Genomic DNA, 21,686 nt, shown 5'->3' with positions numbered 1-21,686 from the left:
TGTCTGTCTGTCTGTCTGTCTGTCTGCCTGTCTCTGTCTGTCTGTCTGTTTGTCTCTGTCTATCTGTCTGTCTCTGTCTTTGTCTGTCTGTCTGTCTGTCTGTCTCTGTCTGTCTGTCTGTCTGTCTCTGTCTGTCTATCTGCCTGTCTCTTTCTGTCTGTCTGTCTGTCTGTCTGTCTGTCTGTCTGTCTGTCTGTCTGTCTGCTTGTCTTTGTCTATCTGTCTGTCTGTCTGTTTGCTTCATGTTAACATCTCCCCCAGCAGAGAGCGCCAAAGGGCTACAAAACAACACACCCTACAGATCTAATTACAGCAGTTTCCCAGCTTGCTGAGAATATAATCTGGAGGTGTTACAGATGGGATTTTTATTAGTTATCTAATCAGAATTCCTAACATGAGTCTACTTTATAATGTACTACAGTTCAGTTCAGTTCAGTTCAGTTCAGTTCAGTTCAGTTCAGTTCAGTACTTCAGTGGTATTTCTTTTTAGCATTCTTGGTATTCCCCAGGAAGAGCTGGAGGAAGTGTCTGGGGAGAGGGAAGTCTTGGCGTCCCTGCTTGGACTGCTGCCCTCGCGACCCGGGCCCGGATAAGCGGTAGAAGATGGATGGATGGATGGAGATCCTACTCAGGTCAAACACACATAGAGGAAGCCACATAATAGCAGGTTATTATTTTGCCCCACTACAGTATAGATATTTCCACCCAGTAAAGGCAGTAATTCGTACCTGGCCACTCCTTTGTAAAAGGTTTTTTATGTATTTGTGTGTAAATAATAGTGTTTATAGTTCTTTACATCAAATAGTTCATTTCGTTGGGTGTTTAAGCTTTAAGAAACAGACGTGCAAGCAATTAAAAACTATCATCATGTGACCACCAGAGGGCGACATAAAGCAACATAATTACAATTCCTACCTCAATTTGAGACTTTACTGTAAAATATAAAACTGGTTCAACTTTGGTGTCAGATCATCAGTGTCGTATAAAGTACTAGAAAGCAATACTTGAGTAAAAGCACAAGTATCGTACTAGAAAAAGACTTTGGTAAAAGTCTTAAAATATCTGATATTTACTGTACTTAAGTATCAAAAGTCATTTCTGATATTTAATGTACTTAAGTATTTGAAGTAAAAGTAAAAAGTAAAATTTCAGTGATTTCCCATAGGCATAAGAGACGCTTCATCCTGTAGGAAGAATCTTTAGTTCCAATGTACAGAAACATTTCTTGCAAATACGGCCATGTGTGTATAACGTTATCTTCTTCACCCTGTTCACCGCTATCGTCGGGGTGGTCGTCTATGATAATAGGGGCTTCCATGGCGGTTTCAGTTGTGTTTCCGCCTCCTTTGACAACATTATGCTGAAATACAGCGTGCGGAGCGTAATACAATCTAGGAGCAGTGATACACCAAACCTCCCTTATTACAGTCACACACATTTCTTCTGAGTTTATTCTGTAGTAACGAGTAACATAGATGCTTAGTGGGAATATAACGGAGTAAAAGTGAACATTTTATCTCGGAAATGTAGTGGAGTAAAAGTGAAAGTTTACTTAAATTTAAATAGCGAAGTAAAGTACAGATACGTGACATTTCTACTTAAGTACAGTAACGAAGTATTTGTACTCCGTTACATTACAACACTGATATCAGATCAGTGTTTATAGTCAATTTTTCTGTGAAATATTTAGTAAAAGATTTTATACACAAATGTACATTATTTACCATGACATTTACTGTGAAAGTCATTCATTCATTCATTCATTCATTTTCTACCGCTTATCCGAACTTCTCGGGTCACGGGGAGCCTGTGCCTATCTCAGGCGTCAGCGGGCATCGAGGCAGGATACACCCTGGACGGAGTGCCAACCCATCACAGGGCACACACACTCTCATTCACTCACACACTACGGACAATTTTCCAGAGATGCCAATCAACCTACCATGCATGTCTTTGGACCGGGGGAGGAAACCGGAGTACCCGGAGGAAACCCCCGAGGCACGGGGAGAACATGCAAACTCCACACACACAAGGCGGAGGTGGGAATCGAACCCCCGACCCTGGAGGTGTGAGGCGAACGTGCTAACCACTAAGCCACCGTGCCTCTACTGTGAAAGTGCTAGTGAGAAAAGATATTTAAACAGACTTTGTCATGTCTATCACTATTTATTACTAATGACTGAAGCAGGTGTAAGATAATAATTATAAAAAGGTACAACAATCTGCACGTATTCACTTAAAAATAGTTACAAACAGTGTTTAATTACAGGGACTAGGAATCAGGCAGCATGAACATCCATCCATCTTCTGTGTTGTTTTTATCCTGCAGGGGTTCGAGGGCAACTGACCCCAGGGGACTTGAGGCACAATGCAGGGGACACACTGGACAGGGTGGCAGTCACAATTACACACACTTACACACCCATTCACGCACTCAGACACTAGAGAAGCCAATCAGCTTACAATCCATGTCTTCAGTATTAGGGAGGAAACCAAAGGAACTCAGAGGAACCTATGAATCATGGGTGAAAACATACACATGCCACAGACACTCAGGGAAGAGGCAAGAATCTCAAACCCTCAACCCTAAAGGTGTGAGGAAAATCAGTATTCCCCATGGGAAAAAAACAACAATTTAATAAATTAAAGAATTTATTCACTTAGAAGCAGCTTAAAAAACATCTACCAGCAGAGGGCGCTTCTGACAACTGGGCAGATAAAAAAAAAATATCTACAGTGACCTCGACCACAAGGCCACACTTTTCTAGGTCAGCTCCACAGAAACCTGTAGCAACCCGGAGACATGTATTATTAATGGTACAGTCTGATATGAAGGGATCTTACAGGGAGCACGAGTCTCCTGTGTGAATATCGAAGGGTCCAGGATCTGGTCATTACATCGTGTATAAATGATGGAATCGCAGCCATATAAAACATGTCAGGTGTCTGAGCTTCGTCACTGCTTCACTGGAACTCTTTTAAATTCCTGCTTAGAATAACAGATTTTCATAAATAAATAAATAAATAAATAAATAAATTCCCAGGTCATAATACATAATAATATACAGAAAATAGTAAATAAGTTACTTTCTAGGAGTTTTTGTAACTTAAACGAACCCTTAAGGTTCTGACTTTATTAAATATCTTTCACATTCTGAACTTTAATCAGAAATAAAAATGACCTGATGATTATTACAGACACCTAAAGGACAGTCTAACTAACCAGACCCATAACTAACCACTACTAAACTTACTCCTAAATATATTGAAAGACTATAAGAAAGTCAAGAGAATAGAAATGAATCGCCTTCATTTTATACTTGAACACATACTTGTTCAGCTCCATGATACAACGAGCCAGCTTTATTTTCCTCGAGTCATTTTTCTTTTTTTAATAAATAAGGAATACAACATGACCTGGCACATTGATGTAGGAAAGCTGACAATGAGAAAATAAATGAATTTTATTCCTTTTTGTAACTTAGTGTTTTGCTAACAATTACAACTGAATGCTGTTTTTGTTTCAGCTCTTGTTATTGTTCATGTTAAAGCGTCCGTAAGCGTCGTTTCCTCACCGGTTTCTTTCAGAAAATCATCTGACACCAGAGTCGCCGTCCATTAATCCATCATAACATCAGAGTTTGTCAAAATTAAACACTGTTCATTATTAGTCTTAATTCATGACCAAGTCCATGTGAATGGGCTGTTACCATAGAAACGATAATCCTGTAGATTAGATTAGATCCAGTAGATTTTATGGTGGCAGAAAACAAACGCTGAACTCTGTGTAGGTAAATCAATCATTTATTATAATTCACCAAACAGTATCGGATTTAGAAAATGAATAAATACATAAACAAATAGTCAGCATTAAGGGGGACGACCAGAGAAATCAAGTACCAAATGAACCAGCCACTTGGTTTACAGCAGCAGAGAAGAAGAACAGGAGAAAACACAGATGAGCATCAGCTACTTTATAGTTCAGTAAACTAAAGACAAGCATAAAGACGTAAAGAAGCGTTTTATTGTTCAAGTATTAAGATTCCCTTCAGTGTCAATGTGACCTGCCTGAAAGGAGGGATAGAGTAATGATGAGGTGGTGTACTGTACACACACACACACACACACACACGCGCACGCACGCACGCACGCTCGCACACACACGCGCGCACACAAATACATACACACGCACGCACACGCGCACACACACACACACACCACACACACACCACACACATACGCACACACACGCACACACACACACACACACACACATACGCACACACACACATACGCACACGCACGCACACACACGCACATACGCACACACACGCGCACACACACGCACACACGCGCGCACACACAAACACATACACACACGCACACGCACGCACGCACACACACACACATGATCATCTATCCCGATTAACACATGACAGAATCAGCTGAAAGACAAGTCCTGCACTTTCAGCTTATTGCTCAGTTACATTCACTCACCTACATTAACCCTTTATATGACCAGAACAATCACTGATGTGTAAAGTATAGAGTTTAGATCCACTACAGTAAGCCTACATGTAACACCTAGCACAATCACGGTGAAGACAGTATATGTGATCGGTGGCTATTGATTGTTTCGCTTCTCGGTTTCAAGTAAGACCTGAACTAAGCCGTGATGCTAAGCCCTTCTAATAAGAAGTTTTATTCGGCTATAAATGTTTACACAGAATTACAGGACTATCTAAGCTGAGGATTCCGTATCATACAGCGGATCAGTAACTGCAGTGATTTACCTGATGTATTTATTAGGGCTGGTGTCAAAGGAAGCTGCTGTTTAGTGAACGACGTAACACACGACGTAGAGTGACGGCTTTTATTAGGAAAAGTGCCAGAACTCTAAAGCATCACAAAGTCAGTTAGAACTCTGTGGTTGTTCGTAACATTTGCTAAATCTGAATAATAATTTAAACAGCTGACTGACTTCGAAGGTGCAGAAAAACGTTATACAGAAATTAAGGACATTTTATAAAGTGGTTATTTGTACGGTTTGGATTTTTTCTCTCTTCATCCTGATACATTTTTTGATGTCCTGTATTTTGTGAATGCAGATTTTAAATTGTGCTTTAAACCGTTTGGACGTGGACTTACAGGGTGGAGAGTAAAGCTGGACTTACAGGGTGGAGAGTAAAGCTGGACTTACAGGGTGGAGAGTAAAGCTGGACTTACAGGGTGGAGAGTAAAGCTGGACTTACAGGGTGGAGAGTAAAGCTGGACTTACAGGGTGGAGAGTAAAGCTGGACTTACAGGGTGGAGAGTAAAGCTGGACTTACAGGGTGGAGAGTAAAGCTGGACTTACAGGGTGGAGAGTAAAGCTGGACTTACAGGGTGGAGAGTAAAGCTGGACTTACAGGGTGGAGAGTAAAGCTGGACTTACAGGGTGGAGAGTAAAGCTGGACTTACAGAGTGGAGAGTAAAGCTGGACTTACAGGGTGGAGAGTAAAGCTGGACTTACAGGGTGGAGAGTAAAGCTGGACTTACAGGGTGGAGAGTAAAGCTGGACTTACAGGGTGGAGAGTAAAGCTCAGAAATGATTTCAGTGCATTTCCAGATAAATTATCTGTAGGTTAAGACAGAAACTTGCTAGCAGTTAGCAGGAAGGGAAGTGCCATCTCTCTCTCTCTCACTATCTCTCTCGCTCACTGTCTCTCTCACTGTCTCTCTCACTGTCTCTCTCACTGTCTCTCTCTCTCAGGCCACTGCAGGAGAACTGCTCCAGAAACACCAGCGCCGGCGAGACAGGTGCTTGTTCAGGACCACGTCTTCCTTCTCCCTCTCCTTCCTCACACGCTGATAGTGATCTTCCTCCTTCAGGTACCAAACCGGAGGCCAGCGATGCTTCTCAAAGTACTCTTGGTTTTCTGCTCACATAACAGGCAGGAAGAAAGAAAAGGAGCGATCAAGGGTAAGAAAGGTGGTGCTAAAATACACACTGATCTCATACACAAAGGTCTCTTGAGGTTGAGGACATTGGAGTAATTACAGGCTGTCATTTAAAAGGAGGAATAAAAGAAAGTTGAGAGATTTATAATTATAGAAACATTAATGTACCAAAGTAAATGTCAAGCAATTATTAAAGAAACAGAATTATTACTGATAAAATATGACATTTTTAAATGATTACAGAGTGACTAATCATACAATAGGCAAAATCCATGATCTGAATTTGTTGGTGATTCCTGGTGCAAAAAAAAAAAATTTACTCTGTTCTGTTGGGTAAAACAGAGCATTACAACACGTGTGAACTCGTTATTAAACCTGGTTATGAACACAGGTCTGGTTAGCGAGAAACCTGGACTTAAATTAGCTATGAAGCTATTTTAAAGTAACTTAGATTTGCCTGCTATGTTAGCTTTTAGCCACAGACCACACTTGGTTAACAATGGTTATCTAATTAGCAATGAGCAAAACAGTGAGATTTAATAGAGATAAGTGAATAATTGATAACTAGCTAACGGCTAGCTAATGGGTGACGTAATGCTAAATGATAGAAAAAATAATAAATAGATAAGCAAGAAGGCCTGGAAAGACTTTTCACCTCATCACTGTGAATACACCTGACACATAATTATGGTCTTTAGCTAAGAATCTTAGCTAGCTGTATGTCTAATTAAACTGCGAGCCGAGTTAAGACTCATACTGAGAATGTGAGTGTTCTTTGTTTGTTAAGTGAGAAATGCGTTCGACAGCGAGGTGGAAGTTAACGCTGTCTGAAGGAGAAGGAACACAAACATGGCTGGAGGCTAGACTGAGATTAGTTTCCTTCAAATCAAATGAGCTTCCTTCAGACAGCGAACCGTTTCTACTTGCTGTGTTGGCAGTTTATTTACCCCTGAAACTGTTTATGATTCTACTGCAACCTACATGTCCTACAAATGGTGTTGGGTCGAGTTTCACTGCATTATTTTTGTTGAGTTTACACCGAATGGTAAAAAGACAAAAACACGTCTTGTGAGAAATCAGAGGAAAACGGCCGGATCGGTGCCAGGATACAGTAGGTGAAGGATATAGTAACTAAAATCATAGAGATGTTCGTATTAAAGTTTATGGTGAATGTATAAATAAACACACACACCATGTATTTTACACACAGCTCATTAACATTAACCGTACCTTGGGATTTGGACTTGATCTCTTTGCGATAATTGGCACAGATGTTATTATAGTGAGTGCATATGTGATGCAAACACCAAGCAGTGAGTTGGTTGGCATTATGAAACTGTGAGGGGAAAAAAGGAGAAATGTCTGTGAACATCATATAATAAACACAACCGACGAGGACGGATCGTATGGAACGGGTAATAAATACCTGAGCAAGCTCCAGGTAGTTGAGAACCTCTCCGTCTATGTCTTGGAAATCCCTAGAAGCTTTTACCAGCTCACTCACAGCATATTGCTCTGGTGGACAAGGATAGTGTTTTAAATCAGAGCTCAGATTGATAACCATCTTGGCAAAGCATTAGAAACAGTGTAAATTGACGAGTCTAAATCAGGAGGTTTTGCTGACCGAAGCCTAGGCATCCTTTCACAAAACCTTTGAATATATGTGAGCGGTAGATCAACATCATCTGTCAATTTTTCTGTTTTACATGGAGGCTGATGACATTAACTAGACAACCTACAATCTATGGTCTGTGGAATAGCTCGTTTTTTTTTCAGAGCCTTGACGTTTCTTGTTGCTAAGCAACACTGAACAGGGGAAGCAAAATGATAGTTTGATCCAAATTTCTACTCTCTCTGTGTACATGTGTGTGTGTGTGTGTGTGTGTGTGTGTGTGTGTGTGTGTGTGTGTGTGTGTGCAAAAGAAAGAGAGACAGAGAGAAAGCAGATAGAGATAGATAGATAGATAGATAGATAGATAGATAGATAGATAGATAGATAGATAGATAGATAGATAGATAGAGAGAGAGACAGAGAGAGAGAGAGAAAAACAGAGAGAAAGAGAGAGAGAGAGAGAGAGAGAGAGAGAGAGAGAGAGAGAGAGAGAGAGAGAGAAAGATAGAGATAGAGAGAGAGGAGAGATGAAGGGTGCACCTGTCAGGGCGATGAGGCGGGGAAGGCACAGTCTGTTTGCCAGAGCAATTAATTCCATTGGGTCCAAATCAGCGATGGGTGACAGCTGATTGGTATAAAGATACTCCAACACTGCCTGCATACACACCCTGCTGGTATTAGGAAAAGAGACCTGGCAACAAAGTGCACACACACACACACACACACACACACACACACACACACACACACACACACACACACACACACACACACACACACACACACACTGAGTATACTCATCTCTTCTGCTGTAATCTCATGGACTCTCATGGGTTCGAACACCTTACTCTCAGGGCAGCAGGGACGACATTAGTCTCTACACTATCACACTAGTGACACTCAGTGAGCTCATGTACAGTATGTGGATGATTGCAGCTTTCGTCCAAGTGTGTAACGTTACTTGAGTAGCAGTTTGAAAAGATGACGTCAGCCTTCTAAAGAAGAACGAGTTAGCCTTCACGGCCCCCAGTTAGTGGCTGCTGTACGACAGAGAGCTGCTTAGTGGGTGGAATTTGCTAAGAACAAATTAAGGATAAAATGATTGGGGAAAAATCATTCAATATCTAAACTATGCAAGTCCAAGCGACGTGGTGTTAAACATTTTAGCAGGGACTTTGGAAAGGCTCAACATTTTATTACAGTGTAGATCTATTGACTGGTGCTCAGTCCACCGGAACTACACGGCCATCTCTGACTGTTTGCGTGGATCTTTCAGCGCATAGACTGACACCAACATGGTTTTTTGAATACCTCAAGGTTACTAATGGGCTGAGAACGTTCTGCTAACCAAACGGCACCGAGAAGCAGTGCGGCGAGAACCTGATGAAGATAGAATACGATGAACACACACTACACAAGGATAAAGATAAGGTACACTCTTTAACTGTACACCAACACGAGGTGGAATAATAATGTAGGTACATCTAATAATGTGGTCTGTAAACACGCACAGTGTGTAACAGGCCACTGGACGAATACCCAAATTACACACTGTGGTCCTGAAGAGGTTTTTCACAGAGAGATTATGGGAAGCTGCATAGCAATCTTATCCCAGATGGACTACAGTGGGTAACTTTATACTCACACAGTACACTATGTGTAGGTGTACTGGATAAAAATAAGACAAACTAAGCCAAGAGTCTACAAAATAATACTACCTGAAAGCTTAATATGCCAATTCTCGCAGTGGATGAAAGGCGAGCTGACCTCAGACTTGTGGGGTTATGGTTTAATAAGTTCATGGTTTGATATTGTGATAAAAACAAATAAAAATGATCATGGCATCGTTGGACTCGGTGCAAATGAAACAAAAAATATATATTACGAAATCTTTGTATATAAGTGTCTTAAGCCCTATTCGGACGGGATCAGTTTTACGTGGGGACGTGGAGTAATGCAATTTTACCTCAGGACGTCTGTAATATTAATTGGCCAATTGGCACGGGACAAGACGTCTCAGTAAATCTAGCAGAAGGGGGAGGGTTAACTCACTTTACACACCATAGTAACCTCCTTGTCGTCATGTGCGTATGACGTCACTTCCTGTTTCAAGCGCCTCCATGCTTGCAAAACGCGCCAAAAACTACTTTTAACAGAATTTTACCGTACATATTTACAGCGGGTCTATTCGGACGGGATCAGTATTACCTGAGGTCATTTTCCCGGACCTTTTTACAGAAGGTAAAATTCGCCGTAATCTTTACTGACATTGTCCGTAATGATTACAGAGATGACACATTGGGACGGGACTAAACTCACCGAGAAGCTCTGGTAATAATTACTTTACCCCTCACGTCCCCACGTAGAACTAATCCCATCCGAATAGTGGTTTAGAAATAACAAACGGAAAAAATGCCAATTTGTTTAGAACATCTTCCTAATATCTTAAACGGTCAATATTAAATCTATATTTCATGTACATTCTTCTTCATGTTTTTCTGTGTATTTGTTGGCTGTTTTGACTGCTGAAGTTATAGAGTAGTGGATGACAAAGCCTTAGGGTTCTCAGTGCGGTCCACGTCCCAGTGCACATACGAGGAGGCTGCTGTAGTATGATTTGAGGCGAGACCAGCGAGAGGGGGTTGTAAGATTTTTGGACAGCCATAAAAAAAAAGGAATGAGGACCAGTGGAGTGTGGAACATGATGTTACAAACAGTATGTGTATAAGGGTAAATCATATCTAATCATAATTAAAATGGACAACCCAACAGCATATAGTTATAAATTATATGTTCACACACACACACACACACACACACACACACACACACACAGGAAATGTAGAATAACTTCATTCATTCTACTTCTCGGGTCACAGGGAGCGTCATCGGGCAACGAGGCAGGATACACCCTGGACGGAGTGCCAACCCATCACAGGGCACACACACACACTCATTCACTCACACACTCACACACTACGGACAATTTCCCAGAGATGCCAATCAACCTACCATGCATGTCTTTGGACCGGGGGAGGAAACCCGGAGTACCCGGAGGAAACCCCCGAGGCACGGGGAGAACATGCAAACTCCACACACACAAGACGGAGGCAGGAATCGAACCCCAACCCTGGAGGTGTGAGGCGAACGTGCTAACCACTAAACCAACGTGACCCCTTGTAGAATAACTTGTATAATCTAAATGTGCAATATTTACTCAGTGTAAGTAGGACAGAGTCTAAAATAATGATGTCCCAAATGTAAACTGGTACAGTATGTTGACCCAGCACAGCAACAAGCAGCAAAAAAAAACTAGGCCAGGCTTCAAGTTCACTATATTCTAAAAGCAGAGACATTCTGTATGTGCTTTGATGCCTGGTTACAGCCGTAACAAAGAAAACCTGCTCTGGAGTTTTCCAACAACACAAAAGTAAAACTGCTGGCAGTCCATCGAGCATTGTTTTAAGGCTCACCTCATTATTTGCACTCTCTATGAACGAGCCTCCAAACAGAGCAGCCATCCAATCACAGCTGGAGATCAGCAACGGCTTATGGGCATCGATGGTGCCGTCATCCAACCTAAACACCACATCTTCCAGAATTGCAAAAGAAGACCATGAGAAAAAGATCTTGACAATCAAACGATTATTATAAAATTATAATTATGCATTAATCGGGATGTTTCAGCAGTCAGCAGGTGTTCTGGGTCTTTTACCTGTGAAGCTGCTCTTGGCAAGACATTCCTTAATCCTGTTGGCTTTTCTCACATGAAACGCTTTTGTGATTTCCTTATTCATAAAGCCTTCTTTGTTCATGATATTCTCAACCATCATTCTTAGGTCAAAAACTTCTAGGATCTCAGCAATCTGAGCGATCTTCATCAAGTCCATCTCCTTTTCATTCAGTTCTCCTGTGTACAGGAACCGCAGTACTGCTTTGAACGGAGCCAGCTGGAAGGAGTTGTCCATCTTCACCACAGTCATGACAGCTGCGGTTCCTGTTACCGGATTAACCACGGATTCTTTGTGGATGCTTTGAAAAGCCTTGCACCAAATTGCCAAGGACAGCTTATTGTGGTGGTGCTTGCCATTAAAGTTCCTTACCTTCAGAGTTCCATCACTCTTGGAAGCCCGTAGGGAACTAGGTGAGAGGTTGGAAAGCACAGCCATGGCTTCTTCTGTGTCCAGACTGAGAGTTCGCATCAGGTGCTCTCGCCTGTGAAGCTCTGTCACAACCATGCGCTGGGACTCTTCAGAGATGTCCATCTGGAACAGGTCATAGAACTTGGAGGATGAGGTAGATAGGTAGATCTTGTGGGCAAAAACATTGAAGTGTTCTTGAACAATGAACATAACATCAGCACAGAGAGGGTTCTCCAGCAGTTTCCTGGGGCCATCCTGATTTTTGCGGGGACATTCTGGGAGCTTGATCAGTGGTGGAGGAGCTTTTGGTGGGAGAAATGGTGCCTGCAAGAGGGGCTTCTGGACCTTTCGTAGATGGGACTTCCAGAACTGAAGGTGGCGTCTGGAGATGAGAGCAGCTCGGATAGCATTGTCAAAGATGTCTTTAATGCCAAACTGATCAAACACACTCGTCTCATAGTATGGAATCCCCAACTCCTTCGCTACCTCCCGTCCTCTCTCTGGGGGCAAAATATCTCCTGGTTTTATAGGCCTGTTTTGAGACATGAGACATGAGATAATGATGCAATAGCGTTTGGTAAGTCAGACATCTCTTGCTTCACCTCATTAATAAAAACAACAAATCATATGTGACACAAAATATAAGGAATATAAATAATACAGAATAAAGAATCTTACAAGTTAATACATAAGCAAATACCTCGCTAACGGCCGTCGAGCTCGGTTGACAGCCTCCAAGTCTGCATAGCGTAGGTCAAGTTGACACCCGACTAGAATAACAGGCGTACGTGGGCAGAAGTGTTTGATCTCCAGGTACCACATGGTCTTTACGTGGTAGAGGGAGTTGGGGTTGGCGATGGAAAAGCACAGAACCACCACATCAGACCTTGGGGTATAAAAAAAAGAAATAAATTAGCTCTAGCAACTGCTCAACCATAAATCTCTGTCTTACTAACAAAGGGCAATACATCACTTTACAAAGCATGCTAACAATGTGCAGCAAAGGATGCTGTACATGAAAGGTGCCAAGCGGTATCTGTAGCAAAACCACAGTCCTGAAATGTTTGTTTGGCATGCAGAGGAAAAAGGACCTGCCTGCAGGCTCGGTACAGGCTTGACAATGACCTTCGGACAGGATGGGGAAAGGTTGCTTTGGTTGACACCCACGTCCTTCAAGACGTCTTGTCTTATGCAGCAATGCTTCAGCAACAACTTCGGCAATGCTTTGTTTTGCGGGACGCCTCAATAAGGACCAATTAGAAGATGGGAAACAAAATGACAAACAAAAAAGAAAACCAAGAAGGAGGACATGCAGACATATTGACACGTGGCTGGCATACCTTCTGGGAGTGAGGTTAGTACACTGTCTACGCTGACAGGAGGAACACCGGCAACCACACAAGAACAGTGAACAATGTATGATCACCCCTTCGTCATCGTCCACCAAAGGAATTGCGTAGCACTCGCTGACAGGGCAAGCGATGGACGCAGCTATCACACCACACAGTCAAACTGGAAATGCAGAAAGTTATAAAGAAGCCAGTGGACTTGCAGAGGACTTTACAGTGTCTTGATTACGATCAGACTCGTATTAAGGTCCTAGGTGCCCTATGAACAAAAACAGGCACAGAACAATGCTCCGTACTAGTAGTCGGCCCTATAGTTGTTAGATAATTACTGTATTAGTTTTCTCCTCATTTGCACCAAACCGATCACCACTGTCTATCATCTATGTGTGACTCAAACCCTGAACCTTTTGTCACAAAGTATGTCGTTTACAGCAGATCTACGGCCCTGTGAAATAACAGTACTATAAAAACAGATATCCGGTAGTAAGATGCTGTATCTAGGGCTATTTCCACTAAAATAACTATTATATGTCAGAGGATGGGATCAAGAATGAGAATGTGAATGTTATGGGATATTACACAGCTCACATAACAGCTGCTAATAAAAAAACCTTTCTAGGAAGTCAATGGGGAAGAGAAACAGCTTGTCTGACCAAACGAAAAGCTGATAATCTATCAACTCTGCATTGCACACACTGTGTCCATCTTGGACACTGTCTAGTCTCTATTGACCTTCTTCAGCCAAACCCCATGATAAATGAACTTCCATCCGGTACTTGGCACATATTAGTACACAACCGGCTGAGCAAGTAATATACAAATCCAAATTAAAGGTGCGGTCTCCAACAAAACAAAAACAAAACAAACGTGTAGCCAATAAGCAGAAAGGGGCGTGTCTTGTCGATATGGGCGGAGAGAGTGTTCAGTGCGCGTATGTGACGTTAGCAGTAAGCGGTTTTAACATTGACATGGAGGATAAAAACAAAGAAAGAAAGAGAAGAAAGACTTACGATAAGGACAAGAAGTAGGACGTGTTAATATAGGATCAGCTTTCCAGCGCTGGAGAGAACTGAAGGAGCAGGAAGTTGGCCACATATTCACAGGTTGGAGTTTCCCGAGTCAATAACTCCTGAGCTAAACGCTGTTACTACACAAATAACACCTCTTTTCTATCGTAGTAATGTAGAGAGGCAGCTACAACCGCCTTTTGTGTAGTAACAGTGTTTAGCTCAGGAGTTATCGACTCGGGAAACTCCGACCTGTGAATATGTGGCCGACTTTACTTAAGACGCCGAGGCGCTTTTTTCCTTCTCGATAGGTGAGTAACGTTGGTTTTGCTTTGTTACACAGAACTAATATATGCCTTTGTCCTTTACATCATTATGCTTGTGTGGCATTTTTGCTTGTTTGTTTATCTACAATCGTATTGTTCTTCCCTTCAGCTATGATAAAGACACGTTTCTTTCTGTTAGTCGCCTGGGTTACATATGTATGTGTGGGCGGAGCTATCGATACAGGGGTGGGACCCGTTTGGGTTAGGGGCGTGTTTGTTTTGGTGATTTTATATGTCAACATTGGCTTTCAAACATCAGAGACCTCACCTTTAATATAAACACTAGTTTTGAAAATATTGGTCATTACATACAAGATCATAATTTTTTAATAACCATATCTGTATCTTTCTTTTTAATAGTGAACTCCATTCACCTCTGGATTACATCCCAGTTTCTTACTCATTTTTAATTCAGCTGCAAACCAATCAGCATTCAGAACACACTTTCTTTCTTTTCATTTCTCATTGCAAGTAATGGCAAGTGGACATTCGGGGGAAAATAATCCCTAACTAAATATCTGTCAACTCTGTATGATATGTCAGCATCCAGAAATACTGCTGTATACTGCACGTCTTTAAAAGTCCATATTCCCGGTCATAATTCCATAAATAAGGATAAAGGAGTTTGAGGTCCGGCGATCACCCAGAGGCTGCCCTCCGGGTTTATCACCCCAGCACTTGTTTTATTTTTAGGTTCCATTGAAGCAGGAAGAGGATATACGGCACCACAGAGTGGAAATGTAATTCTGTTGAGAGGACAACCGGCCCAAGGACAGGGAGCGCGGCATGGAGCGGCCAGGCCGCCGCATCCACGTGTGCACTTGGGTGTGAATTTGCTGAACGATGCACCACATCAAGGAGGAAGCGTTTTCTAATTTGCTCTCAGGGAACAGACTTATACTTCAAGCGGGCGTGACTGCTGTTGTCCTGTTTTCTTACGAGCCTTTGCAAACTGTCAGAAGCAAGAAAGTCTCTCCAGTCGGCATGCACTCAAACCGTCAAGCACCATCTGCCACACACTCGCAACAAACACAAAAGAGCTTTTGCTGGAACATATCAATATAACACTTGTTCCCTAAATAGGATAAGTATTTTTTACAGCTGTTGTCAAGAGGCATATTGACTCATACAGTATTTAACACTTCTCCTAATAAAAGGAAAATGATATGAAGCAATATATTTCACCTTCGTGTGTCATCTGGGAAGCTCAGAACTTCTTAGATAGGTCCACAATCTCATGTCATTTTTGTATTTATATTTTCTCCAAATTACAAGATTATAAGTATTCAGTATTTATATATATATATATATGTATATATATATATATATATATATATATATATATATATATATATATATATATATATATATATATATATATATATATCCACTTTACATAAAAGTGGCTTCAGTTAGAGGTTTATCAGTGAACATACAGATATGATTCATCACACACGTAATGCAGATCGATACGAAGTGCTAGGCTTCATATAAACTCAGACTGATATGAAAAGGTGTTAAAAATGCAAAACAAATTAAAATAAAATACATCAGAACGGTGAAAGTGATGGAAAAAGAAACCAAAGGCCATACGAGTTAAATGAAAGTTCTACTGTATATATCGTGATGAATTCATGAGACTTGTCATATTTATATCCGTTTACATGAAACGTTTCGGTTTTCCGTCTGTTTTGGATCTGATTACAGGATGCTGCTACGATGTTAGCGGAGCCCTGATATTTAACGGTAGAATGGATCGATAGTTGTGGCTGTGTCTTCAGAATAAATCTGATTTAACTTCCACTTTTGTCTGTATTATTTTAGAAACTGTGGATCTGGTTTCATATTGTTGCAATTGAACTAGCCTTACCTGCCATAGGCAAAGCGCCTGTCCTTGTGGTGGTCTCCGAAGGTGTCCCACAGCCTGAGAGACACACTGACATCATCCACCACGTCTCTGGAGCGCTCCAATACCTGTGAACAGAGATTTCCAGCATGGCAGCTCGGGTTTGTGCAAGTTCATCGTATATAAAACCAAGTTGTTCCATTCTCCTACACTTTGATATCTTTGTTTAGTGCTCATAGAAGTTACCTCTTGGCAGACTCGGTATTGATCGATAGCCCAGACTGTAGGGACATGAGTAGCCAGCAGCTGGTATTGCGTCAGAGTGGTGTTACAGGCTCGGGCACAGATAAGGCGAGTCTTCCCTACTGCATTGTCTCCCACCACAACACACTTTATAGTTTCAACGTTGGGCCTTTCATAGTCCATTCTGCACCCCAGTGTCCTGTACAGGAAAAGGTTTGATATTCAGCCACAGAAGGTTATGTTAAAGGGAACAAAGAACATGTCCATCAGGTCACTGTATATATGAGCCACAAAGATCATTGACCTTAGCTCAGAGTCACCGAAAATGTAATACAGGACTTTTCATACACCCAAAATAGTCGCCCCGTATCTTGTTCCTGCTGAGCTGAACAATTCAAAACGTTCCCTCTTTGTCTTTCTACGGTACGAGGATATTCTTAACATTCAGACTATGACAAACTACGAGCTAGTTAGAATACAGAGGGTGTTTTTTTTATTACTTATCAATCTTATCACTGATAAATACTCCTGAGTGAAGTTTATCTAAAATGGATATTAGATTACACAGTCAACAGGTTATCATTAGAATGATGGATTTACCTGCCAGCTCTTAAAGTCTATTACACGCTATACTAGTTTACACGATTTCACAAGAATATTTAGAGCGTAAGTGTCATAAAATGATCATCATAGCATCGTGTGAGTGTTACGTATATACAGCAAGACATCAACGTAGCCTTATTACAAAGAGATTATCCTTTTCTAATCATTAGTCATGACATCACTGTAGATCTGATTATACAGCATGACACTGCATTATTGACACTAATCACTGTAGTCAATAGACACAACAGAGTAAAGTGCAGAATCATGGCCCAGATTAAATATGTTGTTTGGACACTAACAACATAACTGTGTGTGTGTGTGTGTGTGTGTGTGTGTGTGTGTGTGTGTGCGCGTGTGTGTGTGTTTTGGATATTCTCCACAATACTTTTGATACTGCCATCAGACACAAATGGTTCCTCATGGGTTCTTCGCCTGATTCTTATAAAGGTCCTTTATCTAAGTGTAAACAGTGGGACCAAAGGTCAGAGAGCACAAATGAAACCTTGACATCTTGAAATCTTCAAAATATTTACATGAATTATTATTTGTAATAAAACATTTTTGCTTTAATGACTAGAGGAGTCAACAAGCAAAACCCTAAGATCTATTTTTAGTGTTCCTTCAGTAGATATTAGGCATGAGGAAAATCTGCCAGGTTCCTCCATCCATCCATTTTCTGAACTGTTCATAATACACGTGGTTGCAGGGAACCTGGCGTCGATCCCAGTGCACAAGGCATGATCACAGGGCACAACCACACACAGTGAGGACAATCACAATACCATGCATGGTGGAGGAAACCAGAATACCCAGTGGAAAGAACATGCAAACTCTTCACACATACAGTAAGGTGGAGAATCGAACACCCAGCACTGAAGGTGTGATGCAAATGTGCTAAATTTACTTTTTTGGTTTAAATATTTCAAAAATATTTTTTTTATATCTGTTTATTTTTTTATTTTAATTTTCAATAAAATAAATATTTTTGAAATATTTAAACCAAAAAAGTATTTCAAAATTTTTTTTTTTATATCTGTTTATTTTTGTATTTTAATTTTCAATAAAAAAAAAAATACTACCAGATTTTCATTATGGTCTCTGAACTCTGAACACACCTAAGTGAGATTTTACAGCTCGATGTGAACATTAGCTGAATCTCTTGACGTTTATCTGCATGATTTTATGGATTGCACTGATGCCAAATGATTAGGTGAGTAAACATACACAGGTTCCTATTAGAAGGTCCAGTGAGTGTATAATGTACAGAAGTTCTTCCGAGCTTGCCTTGTGACAGCACAGACCTCCTGATCAATGCTGTGGTGAAATCTATTGACCAGCACAAACAAACCTGCTGATGATGATAACCACTGATGCAACAGAAATGCAGATGTCTTTCTGACACTTTAAACTCTAAATAAATAGATATGGTTGTGCACGTATCCCAACCTTCAAGTGAACACACCGGAAATTTAACTAGTGTCTTGCGATCTGCTTGCATTCATGAGGTGACTGATTGAGGTGCTGATGTTCCTGTCAATGACCTACACCAGCGGGAACAGTATTGTTCTGAAACCTTTCAGTTAGTAATATGAAGCTGCCTTATGGGTGGACATTAAATGTGTAAGTTAATATGCAGATTGGAAACTGACCCGAGGAAAACCTGCTTATTTCTGCACAACAACAGCCACATATGACTGAAACACATCGGAAGACATTGCACCAGGTACAGTAGGCAAAGTGCTGTAGTAGCAGTGCAAAGAAGGATCTGGTAAGTGTACAGGTTAGTGCACAGGTTAGTGCACAGTGACGTGACGTGACGTGACATACAGCTAAGTACAGTGACACACTCAGAATTTGTTCTCTGCATTTAACCCATAAAAAGTGCACACAGCAGTGAACACACACATACACACACCGTGAACACACACCCGGAGCGGTGGGCAGCCATTTATGCTGTGGCGCCCGGAGAGCACTTGGGGGGGTTCGTTTGCCTTGCTCAAGGGCACCTCAGTCGTGGTTTTGCCAACCCGAGACTCGAACCCACAACCTTAGGGTTAGGAGTCAAACTCTCTAACCATTACTGTAGGCCACGACGATTGTACAGGTTATTGCACAGGTAAGTGCACAGGTTAGTCCACAGTTTATTTCACAGGTAAGTGCACAGTTTATTTTACAGGTAAGTGCACAGTTTAGTCCACAGGTTATTTCACAGGTAAGTGTACAGGTAAGTGCACAGTTTATTTCACAGGTAAGTGCACAGTTTAGTCCACAGTTTATATTTCACAGGTAAGTGTACAGGTAAGTGCATAGTTTATTTCACAGGTAAGTGTACAGGTAAGTGCACAGGTTATTTCACAGGTAAGTGCACAGATTAGTACACAGGTAAGTGTGCGTGCGCAGGTTAGTACAAAGGTTATTTCACATGTAAGTGTACAGGTAGATGCACATGTACATATAAATGCACATGTAAGTGCAAGTGCTGGATTGCGGACACATTCACACACACACAGAGACGCACACAGGGACGCACACAGGGACGCACACAGGGACGCACACAGGGACGCACACAGGGACGCACACAGGGACGCACACACAAACACACACACAAACACACTCTCCCCTCCCCTCCCCTCCCCTCCCCTCCCCTCCCCTGCTCTGCCCGCACCTACCGTGTGTTTATGTTGTTCTTGTTGTCTGGACCTGGAGAGATGCACTAAGGCGACCTGCGCCTGGCTTTCTTCCCCGTTGCAGAATGACCTCCCGGAGTGTTAGCTGTGTAAAAGCAGACAGATCATTTCCCGGTCACATTAATGATCCCAACCCAACAACAGATGACTGTTATTCCCTTTGTGCTGAAGCGGTAATGATGCACTGGGCTCTCTGTTGGCTGCAGCCTTCACGCGCTCTGACGCTCCATTCACAGCGTTAATAAAGAACCAGCCGCAGCCTCCCTCCCCCTCTCCCCTCCCCTCCCCTCCCTCCCCCCGTGACGTCAGCGAGCCGCGTGCTATTTATATCAGGCGTCACGGTTTCATTCAGGAAAAACAAACAGAATTCATTGGGGCAGAATTACAGGGCTGGTGACTGACTGCGCCATTATATATCGGCGTGTAGACACTTTTCTACACGTGTACACCAAAACAATACGGTTTAAGCCATTACTTTATTGTTACCATGGCAACAACTACTCATAATAACCAATTTATTAAATCAGCCATTTTGTAAACAAATCTATGTTTTTCATGCAACATTTGACCAGAACATTAACTGCAGTGATGCTTTAGGGCTTTAAACCATCTACTGTGTGTCAGGAACTGTTATATCTCACTCAGGGTTCAGTGGATCTGAATATACATAAACTGGGCATGAGACAGGAATACACACACACACACACACACACACACACACACACACACACACACACACACACACACACACACATACACAACTGTTTGGGAGCTGGGAGGAAACCAGAGGAAACTCACAAAGGAACATGGAGAACCTCCACAGAAACTCCACAGATAGTAAGCCAAGGTCAGATCAAATCAGATCCAGTGTGTTTTCATACCTCATGCTGTGTTCTCATCATAACCGCCTGGTTCCTTCAAACCCCATGTAAGATAAAGAAGCTATTAATGAATGAAAAAGCAACTGCACTTTTGGGTAATTACACATTTGTTCTTCTGCCTGTAGATCCTGAACAAAAGCCTCCTCACCTCAAAATCACCTTCAAAAATGAACCCCAACACATGGACTTAAGGTACATACCAGTTTCCAGATAACTGGGATCCTCAGTGTTATGAACAGTTCGCTTGGAAGTATAAAAGAAGTTAAATCAGTGCAGCTCGATGCTGCCGGCAAACCACTTCAAAGCCCTTCTAATGCCTGGAAGCCATGCGGGCTCTATGAATCATAAATGAAATGCGTAGTAGGGTCATATTTATAACTTCAGTCCAATCTCTTTGTTTTTCTCAGGCCAAAGCAGAGCTATGTAGAGTGAATGGATTCTCTGAACAGGATTACTGAGACACTTGACCTGCCAAGGTTTAAATCTCTGTCCGTCTGCCTGCGAATGAGAGAGTGTGTAGTTTGGCAGTAAAAAGGTGACAGTTGTGTGTACAGAGTTTCAGTCGATCAGGAGCTGGATATTATCCTTGTGGGTTTTTTTAGGATGAGATTTACTACAATAAATAATGCATTTCTTCTGAGTTACTATTCAAATCTCGGCCAAAGGAATTTGAGTGAACGAATATCGGAAAAGTTTCTTCAGGTGTAAAGCAAGGCCAGAGAGTGTGACCTGGTTTAAGGAGCACATTTTCAGCAGGAGCTTTGGTTCAATAAGATCATATACCTGTCTGTGTGGAACCATGTTCTCTGTGTTTGTGTAGGTTTGGAAGGATTTAGTGACCATCAGCATCCTAATCAGGATCAGGATGAAGACGTCCCTGACAGTGAATAGGTGAATAAGTGAACCTTGTGAAGAGTGAAGAGTCCATCAGCCCCATTCATGTGCTACGTGACTGACAGGTCATTCTCCAAGTCTTGATCCAGGAGTCAGTCAAGATAATTAAGACTGGCAATGTTAGGAATCCTGCTAAGCTTCTAAAGCTCTTGA

General features: G+C 41.7%; 1 protein-coding gene across 2 annotated transcripts; it reads right to left on the bottom strand.

Moving 5' to 3' along the window:
• Positions 1–4,292: 4,292 nt before the first annotated feature.
• On the bottom strand, positions 4,293–20,023 carry rhobtb1 (Rho related BTB domain containing 1). 2 transcript variants are annotated; one of them, XM_027157149.2, is made up of 10 exons: positions 19,741–20,023; positions 16,469–16,664; positions 16,247–16,350; positions 12,395–12,580; positions 11,268–12,226; positions 11,026–11,144; positions 8,093–8,243; positions 7,367–7,455; positions 7,171–7,276; positions 4,294–5,918 (listed from the first exon to the last, which is right to left on the bottom strand). In XM_027157149.2, the coding sequence occupies exons 2-10, from the start codon at positions 16,646–16,648 to the stop codon at positions 5,749–5,751; spliced, it is 2,064 nt and encodes a 687-aa protein (XP_027012950.1). In that variant the 5' UTR covers positions 16,649–16,664; positions 19,741–20,023; the 3' UTR covers positions 4,294–5,748. The 2 variants fall into 2 exon arrangements, with proteins under 2 accessions (XP_047673150.1, XP_027012950.1); XM_047817194.1 differs by lacking the exons at positions 16,469–16,664; positions 19,741–20,023 and adding an exon at positions 13,035–13,206 and having other exon boundaries at positions 4,293–5,918; positions 16,247–16,345.
• Positions 20,024–21,686: the final 1,663 nt, after the last annotated feature.

Source organism: Tachysurus fulvidraco, chromosome 8 (assembly GCF_022655615.1).
Source record: "Tachysurus fulvidraco isolate hzauxx_2018 chromosome 8, HZAU_PFXX_2.0, whole genome shotgun sequence".
NCBI classification, from domain to species: Eukaryota; Metazoa; Chordata; class Actinopteri; order Siluriformes; family Bagridae; genus Tachysurus; species Tachysurus fulvidraco.
This window is presented reverse-complemented; position numbering and strand designations above follow the sequence as displayed.

What these genes read in the sequence shown, in the direction of transcription:
- rhobtb1 (XM_027157149.2), bottom strand. Translation starts at nt 16,648, where the DNA reads ATGGACTATGAAAGGCCCAACGTTGAAACTATAAAGTGTGTTGTGGTG. An exon ending in TAGAGAGTGCAAATAATGAG is followed by an intron (nt 8,244 to 11,025) that starts GTGAGCCTTAAA and finishes CTTTGTTGCCAG; the next exon opens with GTCTCTTTTCCTAATACCAG. An exon ending in GATCAAGTCCAAATCCCAAG is followed by an intron (nt 5,919 to 7,170) that starts GTACGGTTAATG and finishes TTATGTGAGCAG; the next exon opens with AAAACCAAGAGTACTTTGAG.